Raw genomic sequence first — 12,970 nt, 5'->3', positions numbered from 1 at the left:
CGTCGTCCTCGCGCTCCCGAAATATTCCTCAGCCGCGCGCGCATTCTCTCGCTCTCTCTCTCTCTCTCTCTCTTATTTATGCCTCCTCTCTAATCTCGTCTCGACGCGCTCGCTAACCTTCGGCCAGCCGCGAGCCTTCTTCGTTCTATTCGGACCGCCGCGCCTACCACTGGCAGCCGAGTGTCGTCGCAGCAACTGCCAAGGCCGGCTCTGCTCGTCCGGCGCCGTCGGGCGCTCCTTCCTTTCCGCGTTGATTCTCTCCTCGCTGCGAGATTCGTCGATGCCGACTACATCGATTTGCGCTTACGACCGAGCGACGCTGTCCCTCTTCCATTCCAGTCACCTCGCCCGCCCTCGATGCTCTTACGCGCTCTTGTACTTGGACCCTACACTCTACACGCGCGAGCCGCGCCGGCAACTTTCCCCCAAACTCGCCTCGACTTTTATCGAGCTTGCACGAGGCTCGCTCCCAACGACGACGCTGCAGACCGGAGCCGCCTTCCTGCCGCGAATGGAATCTCGAGATCGACCCCAGCTTTGCCCGGACGAGGACCCGACGACAGCTGCAGCTTCGCGCGCGAACGCGGAGCCGAGGCTGGAGCGCGTCGCCGCCGACGCGCGAGCGAGATTTCCCGCGAGAGCGAGGCAGCCGTTATCGGACGCTGGCGCCGCAGTCGGTTCGCTGGAATTGCGAAAAGGGAAAAAGCGCGAGGAGCGACGAGCGAAGCGGAGCTGGCGCTGGCGTTGGCGTTGAATTACGCTGGCGGGGGCCGTCCTCCCCCCGCTGTTGTTGGCCGCGCGCAGCGGGAGCGAAGATCGATCCGCCGCTCGCGGGAGCGCAACGCCGCGCGGAGGCGAACCGCCATGGGAGAGAGTTCGGCTGCCGCCACGATCGCGCGGACGAGCGCGTGCTCGGGGTGCCCCACGGCCGTCGAGGAGGAACGCGAGCGAGCGCGTGCGCGCGCGCGCGGCAGCAACGGCACCGCGATGCCGCGCAGCCTTGCGCGCTCGTCGCTTGTAATTGCCGTCGCCTTTCGAGCTTCGACCACACAGGCGGCTTAGCGCGCGCTACATGTCACGCTCGGCTATTGGCTCGCTCTCGCTGCAGCCTTGGGCCTCCTTCTGCCTCTTTTCATTTATTTCCATCAATCAATTGACCGCGCGCGCTCGCGGAACAGGCGCTTTTCAAATATTTATCGTCTCGGCGATTTTCCTTGAAAACAGCGCTCGTCTCCCCCCTTGCGCGGCGACGCCGGCCCCCTCCCGCCCCGCCGCCCCCCACCGTACGGTAGCGCGATCGCCACGTGAAATGAACGACACGTGCGGGGTGAAGGACGAGTAACGAAAAACGAGCTGCTCCCATACGTGAAACTGTGAATTGCGCGACATTTTGCCGCTGCTGTAATAAGCTGCCTTAATAACGCTCGCTCTTTGGAGTAGTCTTGCGCCTTGACCGAGTTGCCGTATATCGGATCTCCATCTTGACTTTGACTGGATTATCGGCGCGCACACGAGCGCGAGGCGACGCTACGAACGCGCGGCGTCCGCGAGCCAGTCGAGGCTACGTCCCTTCGCTTGCCCTCCTCGCGGCTGTGCGTATATAGCCGAGCGAAGCTGGCCAAACGAGAGGCAAGCGAGAGCGAGGTTTCCTCGCCGCGCTGCCACTCGATTCGAGGTGCGGAGCGGAGCAGCAGCCTCGCGGGCGCGCTTGTATCGAGCGGCGCTGCCAGTCCCGTGACCTGACCTCGGCTGAACTCGAGGCAATCAGCTCGCCGAGCGGCTGACTCGCTGCCGCTATTGTTGCGCGGCGCCCGCCCCGCGCTTCGCCGGCTATCTTGGCAATCGAGCGGCCTTATCTAATCGCAGCTGCGACGGCTCCTCCTCGCTCGGCGACGCCGGCGCTCGCAAGCGGTCGAGAGCGAGGAAGGCGCTCGGCGAAAGAGCAGCCGCGTCAGCGGCTGCTCGGCAAACGGAAGGAACGGGGCAAGGAAGAAAGCCGCCTGCTGCTGGCGCTGGAGCCGACGAAGGTTTTCAGAGCGCTACGGCCCAGTTTCGGCATGGCTGTACTCGATTCGAGGCGCCGCACGCTCGCGGCAAATCCGTACCTGCTGCAGGCCGAGCCGCCAGCTTTACCCGCCTCGCCGGATTCGTACTGGAATCGTTACGCAGCGAGCTGCCGCGTCGTCCTCGGCCAGGAGAGCGCAAATAAACGTGATTTATCTGCGAGGCGCAAATATGCGCGTCGAGCCGTAACAATGAGCCTCGTTATCTCTGTTCGACGGTGACGACGACGACGCCGACGCCGACGCCGTCGACGGATAGGCACACGCGTAGAGAGCGGAGCTGACGTAACGCGCAGGCGAAGCTATCGAGCGCCGGAAGAGACGAGAAAGTTGGAGGCGACCTGTTTCCCCGCGTTACGCCGCGCAGAAAAAGTCCGGGCGGGAAAACGGGCGAAAGTTTCCGTGCGCCAATTAGGAGTGATTTACGTATTATGTGCCCAGGACTCTGCGTTTCCCTGCATTTACCGAGCGCGCCGTTTCCGCGCTAATGATCTGCGCGAGAGACGTTCGAAAGCGAAGCTGCATTTTTGCAGCCGCCGCTTTGAACTTTCTTCGATCTCACTTTTACTCGAGCGCCGGAGCGCCACGATTGTCTTCGAGTGAGGAGGACTCGCTGCGCCAGCCGGCCACGTCGAAGCCTCCCGACGCTCCGCTCCGACGTAGGGTATAGCGCATTATGGGGTCTTTCGCCGCATCCCTCTCCCCTTCCGATTAGACGGGTATTATGATCCGCCGGGCAGGCGCTGCCACAATAGCTCTGACCGGGCGCTCGCTGGCTCCCGTGTCTGTGCGGCCCTGCCTGTCTAACTGTCTCCTAGTTCTCCTTTTTCAACTTCGTCCTACAGTCCCCATCCACGGCTGCACTGCGCTCGCCCTTCCTGGTGCGGGCGCTGCAGCATAAACCGAGACAGAGAGAAAGAGAGAGAGAGAGAGAGCGAGAGAGAGCGAGAGCGAGGGCAGGCTTTTCAAACTCGCTGCTCTTGCGAAAGCAAATGAGAGAGCGATCCGGCTGCGTGATTCCGGTGTATAGGTGTAATAATGTACACGCGCGCTCCGCGGCGTCACGGTTCCATTAATATACGACCCCAAAAACGCGTTCCGAAAAAGCGCTTCTTTGTTCTCTCGCTCTCTCTCTCTGGCAGCTCCGGCTCTTACGCTATGTCTCGGCGTGCAACAGAATCGAAGAAACTCGCGCTCGCTCGCGATTCGGAGGTGAAAGTGGCTCCGCGAGTATAGTCCAGTATGTCTAATGGCACGTGTGTGCGCGTGTATGTGCGCGCGCGTGTGTGCAGCGTGCAGTTGACGGTGCAGTTGCAAGCAAGCGAGAACGCGCAAGCCGTGAGCGAGCAACGATTTCAGGCCGAGTAGCTTTGCTTTGGGAGCAGTGGTGGCAACGGCGGCGGCGGCGGCGGCGGCGGCGGCGACGGCGGTGGCGGTGGCGGTGGCGGCTCCCGCCGTAACGTGGTGGTGGGGGCAGCCAGCGGAGCAGTCGGCAGATCGAGAGCGAGCCAGTCAGTCGAGCCAGCAGCTGCGCCGAGGACGGACGCTGGCACGAGCGCGAGCGCTTAGCTTTTTCGCTTTTTTCGGGCCTTCTTCCCCTTTTTTCTCTTTCTCTCTCTCTCTCTCTCTCTTCCTCTTCCGCCGCTCCCTCCCCATCACTCACTCGCTCTCTCTCTCTCTCTCTTTCTCCCAGTCATTCACTCGCTCCTCATCTTTGTACCCCCTCGCTGCAGTCATCCGTCTGTTGTGTTCCGTTGATCATCAAGCTATTCGCCTAGTTTCGTGCAGTGCAGTTGCAGTTGTGCTGTGAGAAAAGGGAAAGGCGCGTGTTGTCGGCCTAAACCTCGTTGACGTAGCTGGCTGGCACAGCGGCCCAGCAGCCAAAGTGCCTTCGAGCAGCAGTACCCTTCGATAGTTGGGCGTGTTTCAGCAGTGAAAGTACTGCGTGTGCTTGTATGTGTGCGTGTGTCGTACGAAAATAGTGCGACGAGGGAGACTGCGAGAGTCAGGCTGTCGGTGTTGCCGAGAGATGATTATGTGACAGGAGCTCGAACTGCTCCCGGCTCCGCTCGTCTTCAGCTGCCAGACCGTCAGCCAACAAGCGTGCGCATGTGTTCGGTCGGTTATATCACCATTAGCGGCAAGTCCTCCCACATCGCAAATCTGGATACACTTTCAACGGCTCCCCTTGGATTGCTCCATGACAGGATGGCGCAGGCAAGGTTAGTACTCGCCTCAGCGACGACGATGACAACGACACGACGACCGTGGCAGAAGCGTCGCGGTGAGGGTCAGCCGGTTCTGTTGGGCCGGGGAGGCCGAAGTGAGTGGCTAGGTGGGTGGGTAGGTGGTTGTGTGAGGGAGGAGAGGGGGCTGCTGCGTATGTGTAGTGTGAGCACTGGCGCGTGGCGCTCTCGCTGCACACTCGAGTGTGCGCGAGTACGCCTTTTATTGTGTAAGTGTATATGCATAATGCAAGCAACGTGCACGCGCGAGCGAGCGAGCGAGGACGCGCTATAATCGCACACGCGCTCCGAGAGCGAGGTTATAACGTGACGCCAACGCGCCGTCGCAGCTCGTGCTTGGACGTAACGTGAGCAGCAGCAGCAGCAGCAGCAGCAGCAGCAGCAGCAGCAGCAGCAGCAGCAGCAGCAGCAGCAGCAGTAGCAGTAGCAGTAGCAGCAACAGCAGCAACAGCAGCAACAGCAGCAACGCTATGCAGCGACAGCCTCGAGATGGCTCCGCGACTCGTCAACACGCGCAGACACCTATATTCTTGCGTGAGGCGCAGTAGTCGCAGCCGTCCAGTCGTGGGCATGATTACTCTTTTGTTTGCGCCTGCTTCCGTGCAATACTCAATTGGCCAATCTCTGATAAGATAAGCAAGCGTTACACAGGTTTCTCCTCGGGGGCCTGTCGTCGCCCTAAGTCGAGCGGTGAATCACTGTACAGACCACGGCTGCAGCTGCTGCAACTCGATATGCGAAACTCGAACTGCCATCAGCCGACTTGCGGAGCGTTCTGCTTGCGAGGTCTTGTTTCTTATCGGCCTCGAATACCGAAAGAGGCGCTCTTTGTTTGGCCGTTCCCCGAGGAAACCTCAGTTTCCTACGTGCGACCGCTTCAGTCGTCCTTACCGGGCTTATCTCAGGCCATTTGCTGACCGCAGAGGCTGCAGCCGGAGCCGTCTCGCGAGTATTCGAGCTGTTCTCGCAAGACTGCAGCTCGGAAGCGGAAGCGGCCTAGCCGATGGAGTCGCCTTTCCATTGACATTGGCGGTGGGTACGTGGCAGGCGGAGCAGAAAAGGCGATTGGCACGCAGTTCACAGACGGCAATCGGCGATCGATAGCTGGCGCTGGGAGGGACGGCGGCGTCCAGGGCGAGCAATTAGATTGATATCGTATGGAAGGGCCTTGGCTGCGCCGCGGCTAATGCTTGCACGCGAGGTGCGTGACTCGACCCGACGTATCGGATACACGTATAAGGAGAGCTGATCGATGCCTATAGGCGCCCGTAATAAGTCGCTCTCCCACTGAATCGCTCACAAAGGAGGGAAGGAAGGTCGGCCGCCACTGCAACCTTCGCTTCAAGGGCTACTCTCCCCTGTCTCTCCGTCCTTCCTCTCTCTCTCTCTCTCTCTCTCTCTCTTTCTTTCTTTCATTGCCGCTTTCCTGCACCTCGGCTTCTCCCCCCGATCGCTCCCTCGCACACGCACTCGGCACTTCTCCTCTGCCGCTGCCTTATCATCGCCGCCTGCCACTTTCCGTTTCTCTCTCTGGCCGTCGCTTCTGCACACACCTTATCGTCGATCAATAACTGTATTTGGAGCGACCGCTTTAATCGGATGACCTTTAGCTCCGCAACTGGCAGCGATCGTTCGTCGACGAACTGCCCTCGCGCCGCCGCCTCTGCGCCCGTGGTAGTCCTTTTGTGCGGGCGGCCGCGGGGCAGGGGGCTGGCGGGCTCGCTTCTGCCCGGCGGGGCCAGTGCCCTCGGCGCGGACACCGGGCAACCTTGAGGCTCAGGGCCGCAGCGTCTCGGCCTCGACGCGCGAGCGCCCGATCGCTCGGTCCGCCCGGCCCGCTACTTAGTCTGCCGGTACCGTTACGCGCGCGCCTGCCTCCTCGACGCTCCTCCGGCGTCGACAAAGACGTCCTCGACGTGGGCGACTCGCCGGAGGTCGTCTAGTCGGCTCTCTCTTTTTTCCTCTCGCCTTGCTCGTCGTTGGTTCTAGTCGCCGAGCAGAGGTCGCGCCGGGCCGGCTGACCTCGGCGCCGGACAAAAGGAGACGCGCGCGCGAAACGGTTTTTTTCGATTGACGTCAGCGCTCTGAACGGGCGATCGGGCGCGCGCGAGCGAGGCGGATGCCGAGCGTCGCGCTGCCAGATAGCGGACGAGGCGGCTGGCGCTGACGGTTATTGAAATCGACCCCCTTCCGCGAAGGGGGGCGCGGTTCGCGCGCGCCGGGGCCTCCCCCCTGGCGCGCGGCTCGGCTGCCCTCCGCACTGATCGGGCGCGCGCCTCGCCGATCCGGCGCGACACAAAGATGAGGCGCGCCAGCGCGGAGACGATAACGCTCGCGCGTCGGGATGCGGCCTCGCGCGCCAACAGCTGCGCGGACGGGTGAGGGCTCGACGCCAGCGGCGATCATTGGAAAGCGACGCGTGCGTGCGTGCGTCATTCGCCAAGACCGAGGCGAGGCGGCAAAAAATACACGGACTCGGCATTGAACTTGAACGGAGGCGCGCGTGCGATCGATCGCCGCGGATTTCCCTCGCGAGTTTTCGCGCGCTGCCACGAAAGAGAAAAGCCGAGCCGAGAGCCGATCAGCAGCCGCGGGCCTCTCGTCGCTGCGCGTCGCTGGTTATCTGCGCGCTCGCTCTTCCATCCGCGGTCGCGATTCCCCTCGCCGACAGCGGCCGGCTCCTTCGCCACGCAGTGGCGGCAACGAGGCCGCATCTGGCCGGTCAAGGATTTACCGCCAGAGCTTAGCGTCGTTATCAGCTGCGCGCTTCGAGTTGGTTGGTTGGCTGGTTGAGCGAGCGAGCGAGCAGCCACTAGCCTTGACTCCGCGTGTCCCCGCCTCTCTACTGCCTTTCCTGCAAAACTTGGTCCGCGAGCACGTTACGTGTATGTGTGCGCGCGTATGTGTATTTATTTGTGTGTGTATGTATGCGTGTGCGCGCGCGCGCTCGCCCATAGTGGTCTCTTCCTCGCTCACCGATCATCAAACTAATGTTTTTGTCCACCTCGATGCTTTGTTATTTTTCCTTATTTCTGGTCGCTCGTCACCCTGCGGAAAATGATCGCACGCGAGGATGGACGATCGATACGGCGGAAGATCGGAGGGGGAGGTGGGCTGGTTGTCTCGTTGACTACATCGAGGTCGACGGGAGCGTTGAAAACACGACAGCTGCACGGGCTAGCTCGCGCTGGCCATCGATTTCCGTCGGCTGGTGCAGGCGAGGAGGCGGACAGTCCACGCGTTGGCGACGGCTCGAGCCGCCGGCTCGTCTTGGTAAGCGAAGCCCCGACGAGGGTGAATGTGGGTTAGGACTGTGGCAAGCGTCGAGAAGGGCTCGAGCGCCTGCGCCCGCTACAGCGTGTTCGAAGCTCAACGTCGAGCCTCCGCTCGTGGCTCGCGCCTCCGCCTCGGGCGCTACCGCTGGGTGAGCTTTCAATCGAGGCGCCAGTCGAAGGACCGCCGACTCTCTCTCTCTCTTTCTCTCTCTGTTCAGCCCGAGCAGCGGGGCTCGCTCTCGCTATTTTCAGCCCGCGAGGCTGCGGCCGCGCAAGCGATGCCGAGCTCGTGGAAATGACCGAGCTGGCCCGGAGTGGACGTCTGACTAACGAGGGTTCGTCTTTGTTGTTGCAGGCTTCAGGTGAGCGACTGTGCGCCACAGACGTCGCGGGTGAGCTCGAACCTGCACAGCAGCAGTAGCATGGCGGTGAGCCGCGTCCCGAGCCCCCCGCCGCCCGAAGTCAACACCCCCGTCGCCGAGAACTGGTGTTACACGCAGGTAAGTCAACAGTCGCACCCGCCTCGTCTCGCCACAGTGCCCTGTGGTGCGATCAGCCCGAGGCAAGCAGCCGCCAGCGCGAGCCCGAGAACCGGAAGCTCGGAGCTCCCGTACGCACGCGGCCGCTCGCGGATGACTCAAGGTCGTCCAGAGTTGAATGACTCGCGGCGGGCGTCGACCGCTCTCTGCGACTGTTCTCTCTCTCTCTCTCTCTCTCTCTCTCTCTCTCTCTCTCTCTCTCTCTCTCTCTCTCTCTCTCTCTCTCTCTCTCTCTCTCTCTCTCTCTCTCTCTCTCTCTCTCTCTCTCTCTCTCGCTCAGTCGCGCGCGCGCGCGCGCGTCGGCGATGGCCCCGAACGCCACCTGTGCTCCAACTCCTATTCCTCCGAATCACGGCTGCACTTCCGGATGCCTCGGTACTCTCGATGCGAGCAGCGGCGGCAGCGCTGATTACGAGCTGCGAACTCTCGTACGTTGAACTCGCGCCGCCATCTCTCTCTCTCTCTCTCTCTCACTCTCTGTGCATGTATATTTGCTTCTCCTTCTCTTTCGTGCACTTACTCGCGTTGAATATCGAGCTAGCCTCGATAGCCAGCCCCTGCGCGCTCGGAAAGCTCGTCGTTCCTGCGCGCTCTCCAGCGGCCGACCCACGTTCATTGACCTCGGTCGCGCTCTGTCCTCTCTCTCCCCTCCCCGTCCCATCCTCGCTATAGTCGAATAGCCCAAAGCTCGCAAGCTCTAGCCACTCATTCCTCTCTCTGATTAATTTGCTCGCTCGACACAGGTGAAAGTGGTCAAGTTCAGCTACATGTGGACCATCAACAACTTCAGCTTTTGTCGCGAAGAGATGGGCGAAGTGCTCAAGTCATCAACCTTTTCCGCCGGAGCCAATGACAAACTTAAATGGTCGGTACAGCGCCATAAAATCAATCCGTGTGGCGAATCGACTGACCACGCTGATTCTCTGTGCTTGCTTGCAGGTGCCTACGAGTAAATCCCAAAGGCTTGGACGAGGAAAGCAAAGATTACCTGTCGCTCTACCTACTGCTCGTCTCCTGCAACAAATCCGAAGTCAGGGCCAAATTCAAATTTTCAATTCTTAATGCCAAAAGAGAAGAGACCAAAGCCATGGGTGAGTGTAAAATTGCGTCGAACCCGGCATCGCGACCATGACTCAAGCTAACTCGTCTTGTCTTGGGCTTTTGCAGAGAGCCAGCGGGCCTACAGGTTTGTTCAGGGAAAGGACTGGGGCTTCAAGAAATTCATAAGGAGAGATTTCCTGCTGGACGAGGCCAACGGTTTACTGCCCGATGACAAACTCACGATATTCTGTGAGGTATATACCTTTGTATGTTGTGCTATTATTTTTCATTTTTCCCGATCGCCCACCAGTCCTCTATTCCCATATACCTGCGCCGCAAGCAAGCTCGCTCTCCTCGACGCCGCCTCATAGATTTGCATTGATCGTTGGCGCAGGTAAGCGTCGTCGCCGATAGCGTCAACATCTCCGGCCAGAGCAACACCATACAGTTCAAGGTGCCCGAGTGCCGGCTACCCGACGACCTAGGTCTTCTCTTTGAGAACCAGAAGTTCAGCGACGTCACGCTCACCGTTTGCGGCAAGGAATTTCAGGCGCACAAGGCGATACTGGCAGGTAATAGCCGCGGATTGACGAGCTCGACACTGAAAGTCATGGATCGAGTCAAACGTCGCTGATCGCTCGTTCGTTGCAGCGCGGAGTCCAGTCTTCTCGGCCATGTTCGAGCACGAGATGGAGGAGAGGAAGCAGAACCGGGTGGACATCACCGACGTTGAGCAGGACGTTTTCCGGGAGATGCTGCGCTTCATCTATACGGGTAAGGCGGCCAATCTGGAGAAGATGGCCGACGACCTACTGGCCGCCGCGGACAAGTACGCGCTCGAGAGGCTGAAGGTCATGTGCGAGGAGGCTCTGTGCACGAGCCTGGCTATCGACAACGCTGCCGACATCCTCATTCTCGCCGACCTCCACAGCGCGGACCAACTCAAGGCCCAAGCCATCGACTTCATCAACACGTGAGTGACCTTCGCTCTAGCCGCCCTCGGTCGCTTACGTACCCCTATATATCACTCAGCTCGTCAATTCTTCAATCTTCTTCTCCCTTTTCCGCTGCTCTCTTCGGCTCTCAGGCACGCGACCGACGTGATGGAGACGGCGGGCTTCAAGTCGATGGTCACCTCCCACCCAAGCTTGATTGCGGAGGCTTTTCGGGCGCTCGCCACACAACAAATACCGCCGATCGGACCGCCAAGGAAACGAGTTAAACAGAGCTGAAAGCAGTCGCCTCTGACTTCGGCAACAACAGCAACATCACCCCTGCCTCTGTTACATCCTTCTTGACTTTTGTGTACAGTGAAAGCGGAGTAGTGTTTAATCGATGTTTCCTAGTGTGGCAGCTTCTGGCCCACTCGCAAATCGGATATAAAGAGAGGCTACGATGCAGTGAAAATGTGGATGTGCGCAAATGGAATGTACAGAGAAAGAAAGAGAGAGAAAGAGAAAGAGAGAGAGGAAGAGAGAAAGAAAGAAAGCGAGAGAGAGAGGGAGAGAGAGAGAGAGAGAGAGAGAGAGAGAGAGAGAGAGAGAGAGAGAGAGAGAAAGAAAGGAAGAAAGAAAGAAAGAGAGAGATAAAAGGCCAGTTGGTTGACTTTGCTGCGTGGTCAGCGAGGAAACAGAGTGTCGCTGGCGCTTTTGAGACTACTTTGCCAAGTCAGTTTTATTGCATGCTTTCGTCCTCGTCCCCTAGCTGGCCATCCTCGATCGGCAACAGAGTGATGCACGTTATTGTCATTATCGTTATCATCACTATTGTTTCCTTGCTTTGCCCCTGGCCCATCGATAGCGATCAAAAAAGCTCATTGCTTTTATGTGTGTTTGCTCGAAAAATGCCAACGCCACCACCGTTAGTGGACCACCACTCTGCCTTTCTACTTCCATTCTAGAGGATGTCGCCAGCTAGTACGCCGACTGTCAGCAGCCAACAAAGGACCAACACGATACAACAAGCTCGTACCAACTGTTGCCATCAAACAACATGGACAACACGGTGTGTGATAGGCGTCAAACATTTTGTTCCTTTGTCAGCGGATCGAGCGATACCTCCCGTTCAAACAAATAATAAACAATACTGTGCAGCCTTCGCTCTCTGGCTAGGGCCTTTAAAGCGCGCCCTCGTACGGAGGCTTAGACACTTTGTTTAATACCGGATAGTAATTTTTAATTGTAAATCATCAAACTCTTCCAGAATGGAGTAAATGATTCTAGTTAGCGTTTTATATGATCTCTTTCTCTCAATATGTACGATTATTATTATTATTATTATTATTATTATTATTATTATTATTATTATTATATTATTATTATTATTATTATATTACTATCAATCCTAAGCGCAACTTGTGCCCTGTATTTTTGTATGTTTTGTCTACAAATATTCCTAACGATATTTTCACCTTTTAATTTTTCAATTCCGCTTTATCAGTTTTTTTTTATCGATTATAACTCAGGCACTTATTCATTTATTTCCTTTAAAAAATTCAATTCGCCTACGAATTCAACGTTTTTTAATTTACGTTTTTATAGTAAATTATAGGGTTGTCCATAATCTCACGAAAACTTGCAATGGCATTAAAATGGTCGGAAGAAAGAAGATTATATGAGTACGTTGAGCTTATCGATATTTTGCTAAATTCAAAACAGAAGGATCATTGCTGGCGTTTATTAGATGTAAAACGGCAAATGTGGCAAAATTGCTAAACAAAGTATATAGTAAACGTTAGTCAATTATATTAAGAGATATTAAACGTTTCGTGTAATTGATTGTTACAAATTACAACAAAACAAGACAAGAATATTAAGTTAAATTATGGGCAACCAGAGACAACAATAATCGTTTAAAACTACTGGCTTCCTGATCCTCCAACTAAGTTTAATTGAAGGTCTTAAATTTATACCGTTACACTAATGACGACGATAATGAATATTAATGCCATACATGTTCTGTGATAAGTCCATTGTAACAATTGCAACTGTATCTTTACTCCTGCTCTTGAAACTTAACGCCACATTCTGATTAGTCGATTCTGGCAGCCAGTGAAAATATTCATTAGGTATTGGCATCTGTCGGACGGCCCCTCGCAAGAAAAGTTGCTAAAGTTTCTAATGTATATAACATGTAACTACCTATATTTTGTAAAAAGAGAAAGCAAAAAGACAAAATCAAATTCAGCTTCAGCACAACGTGCAACTGATCTACGAATCATTTTGTTGCGCGCCTACTAAACTTTGTTTTATTTTTGGTAGATCATCATCTTTTAGTTTGCGCAATGTGATAATTAAATTTAAGGATTAGTAATCGCTGTACATGTGATTGAAAAATCTTTAATCATTCACTGACAATTGTAAAGCCCCTTTCATATTGAAATACTTATTTCAAAGCTGAAGCTCATTAGAAGTAAGAAACAGGAGCATATAAAAGCATTACTGTTTAATTTGTATATTGTATATTTTGGGACTGTCCGACAACTAATTAAAACAATTTGTAATCAATGATTTTCTTAAACGATAATATTGTTCGAATGAAAGATATTGTTTAAACACCGAACTGCAGCAAGAATATATGAGCGTATGACTGGATAATTTGATAAACTAAGTACAAGTAAGACAAATGTTACCTCATCATGAAATCAGTACTTTGCTGCTATGGATTGCTAATGTTTCTTTATCCAACGCACTTCCATTTTTCGTTGCATTTACAAAAGTTTCTGTTATTAACGTTACAATGGCAGTCCTAGGTACAGAGTGCTGTTCATCAATACCAGCTCATACATTCATTTTTCCATTATTTTA

The 12,970-nt window shown here is 55.8% G+C and overlaps 1 protein-coding gene across 3 annotated transcripts in view; it reads left to right on the top strand.

Moving 5' to 3' along the window:
• The window catches only part of LOC131664245 (protein roadkill), a 20,804-nt gene extending 7,834 nt beyond the window's left edge, over positions 1-12,970 (top strand). Inside the window, exons 1-8 of one of the 3 annotated variants that reach the window (XM_058935188.1) lie at positions 3,544-4,285; positions 7,940-8,084; positions 8,867-8,988; positions 9,063-9,214; positions 9,291-9,418; positions 9,559-9,736; positions 9,816-10,137; positions 10,252-12,970. In XM_058935188.1, coding sequence (XP_058791171.1) covers positions 4,173-4,285; positions 7,940-8,084; positions 8,867-8,988; positions 9,063-9,214; positions 9,291-9,418; positions 9,559-9,736; positions 9,816-10,137; positions 10,252-10,396 — 1,305 coding nt within the window. In that variant the 5' untranslated portion in view covers positions 3,544-4,172 and the 3' untranslated portion in view covers positions 10,397-12,970. Of the gene's footprint in view, positions 1-3,543; positions 4,286-4,882; positions 7,583-7,939; positions 8,085-8,866; positions 8,989-9,062; positions 9,215-9,290; positions 9,419-9,558; positions 9,737-9,815; positions 10,138-10,251 lie in introns of those variants that run through there. The other 2 variants (XM_058935189.1, XM_058935190.1) reach the window with 2 other exon arrangements.

Source organism: Phymastichus coffea, unplaced genomic scaffold, assembly GCF_024137745.1.
Source record: "Phymastichus coffea isolate CEN01 unplaced genomic scaffold, Cenicafe_Pcof_1.1 PCOF00043, whole genome shotgun sequence".
NCBI classification, from domain to species: Eukaryota; Metazoa; Arthropoda; class Insecta; order Hymenoptera; family Eulophidae; genus Phymastichus; species Phymastichus coffea.
Note: the sequence above shows the minus strand (reverse complement) of the source record. Positions and strands in the feature narration are given on the sequence as shown.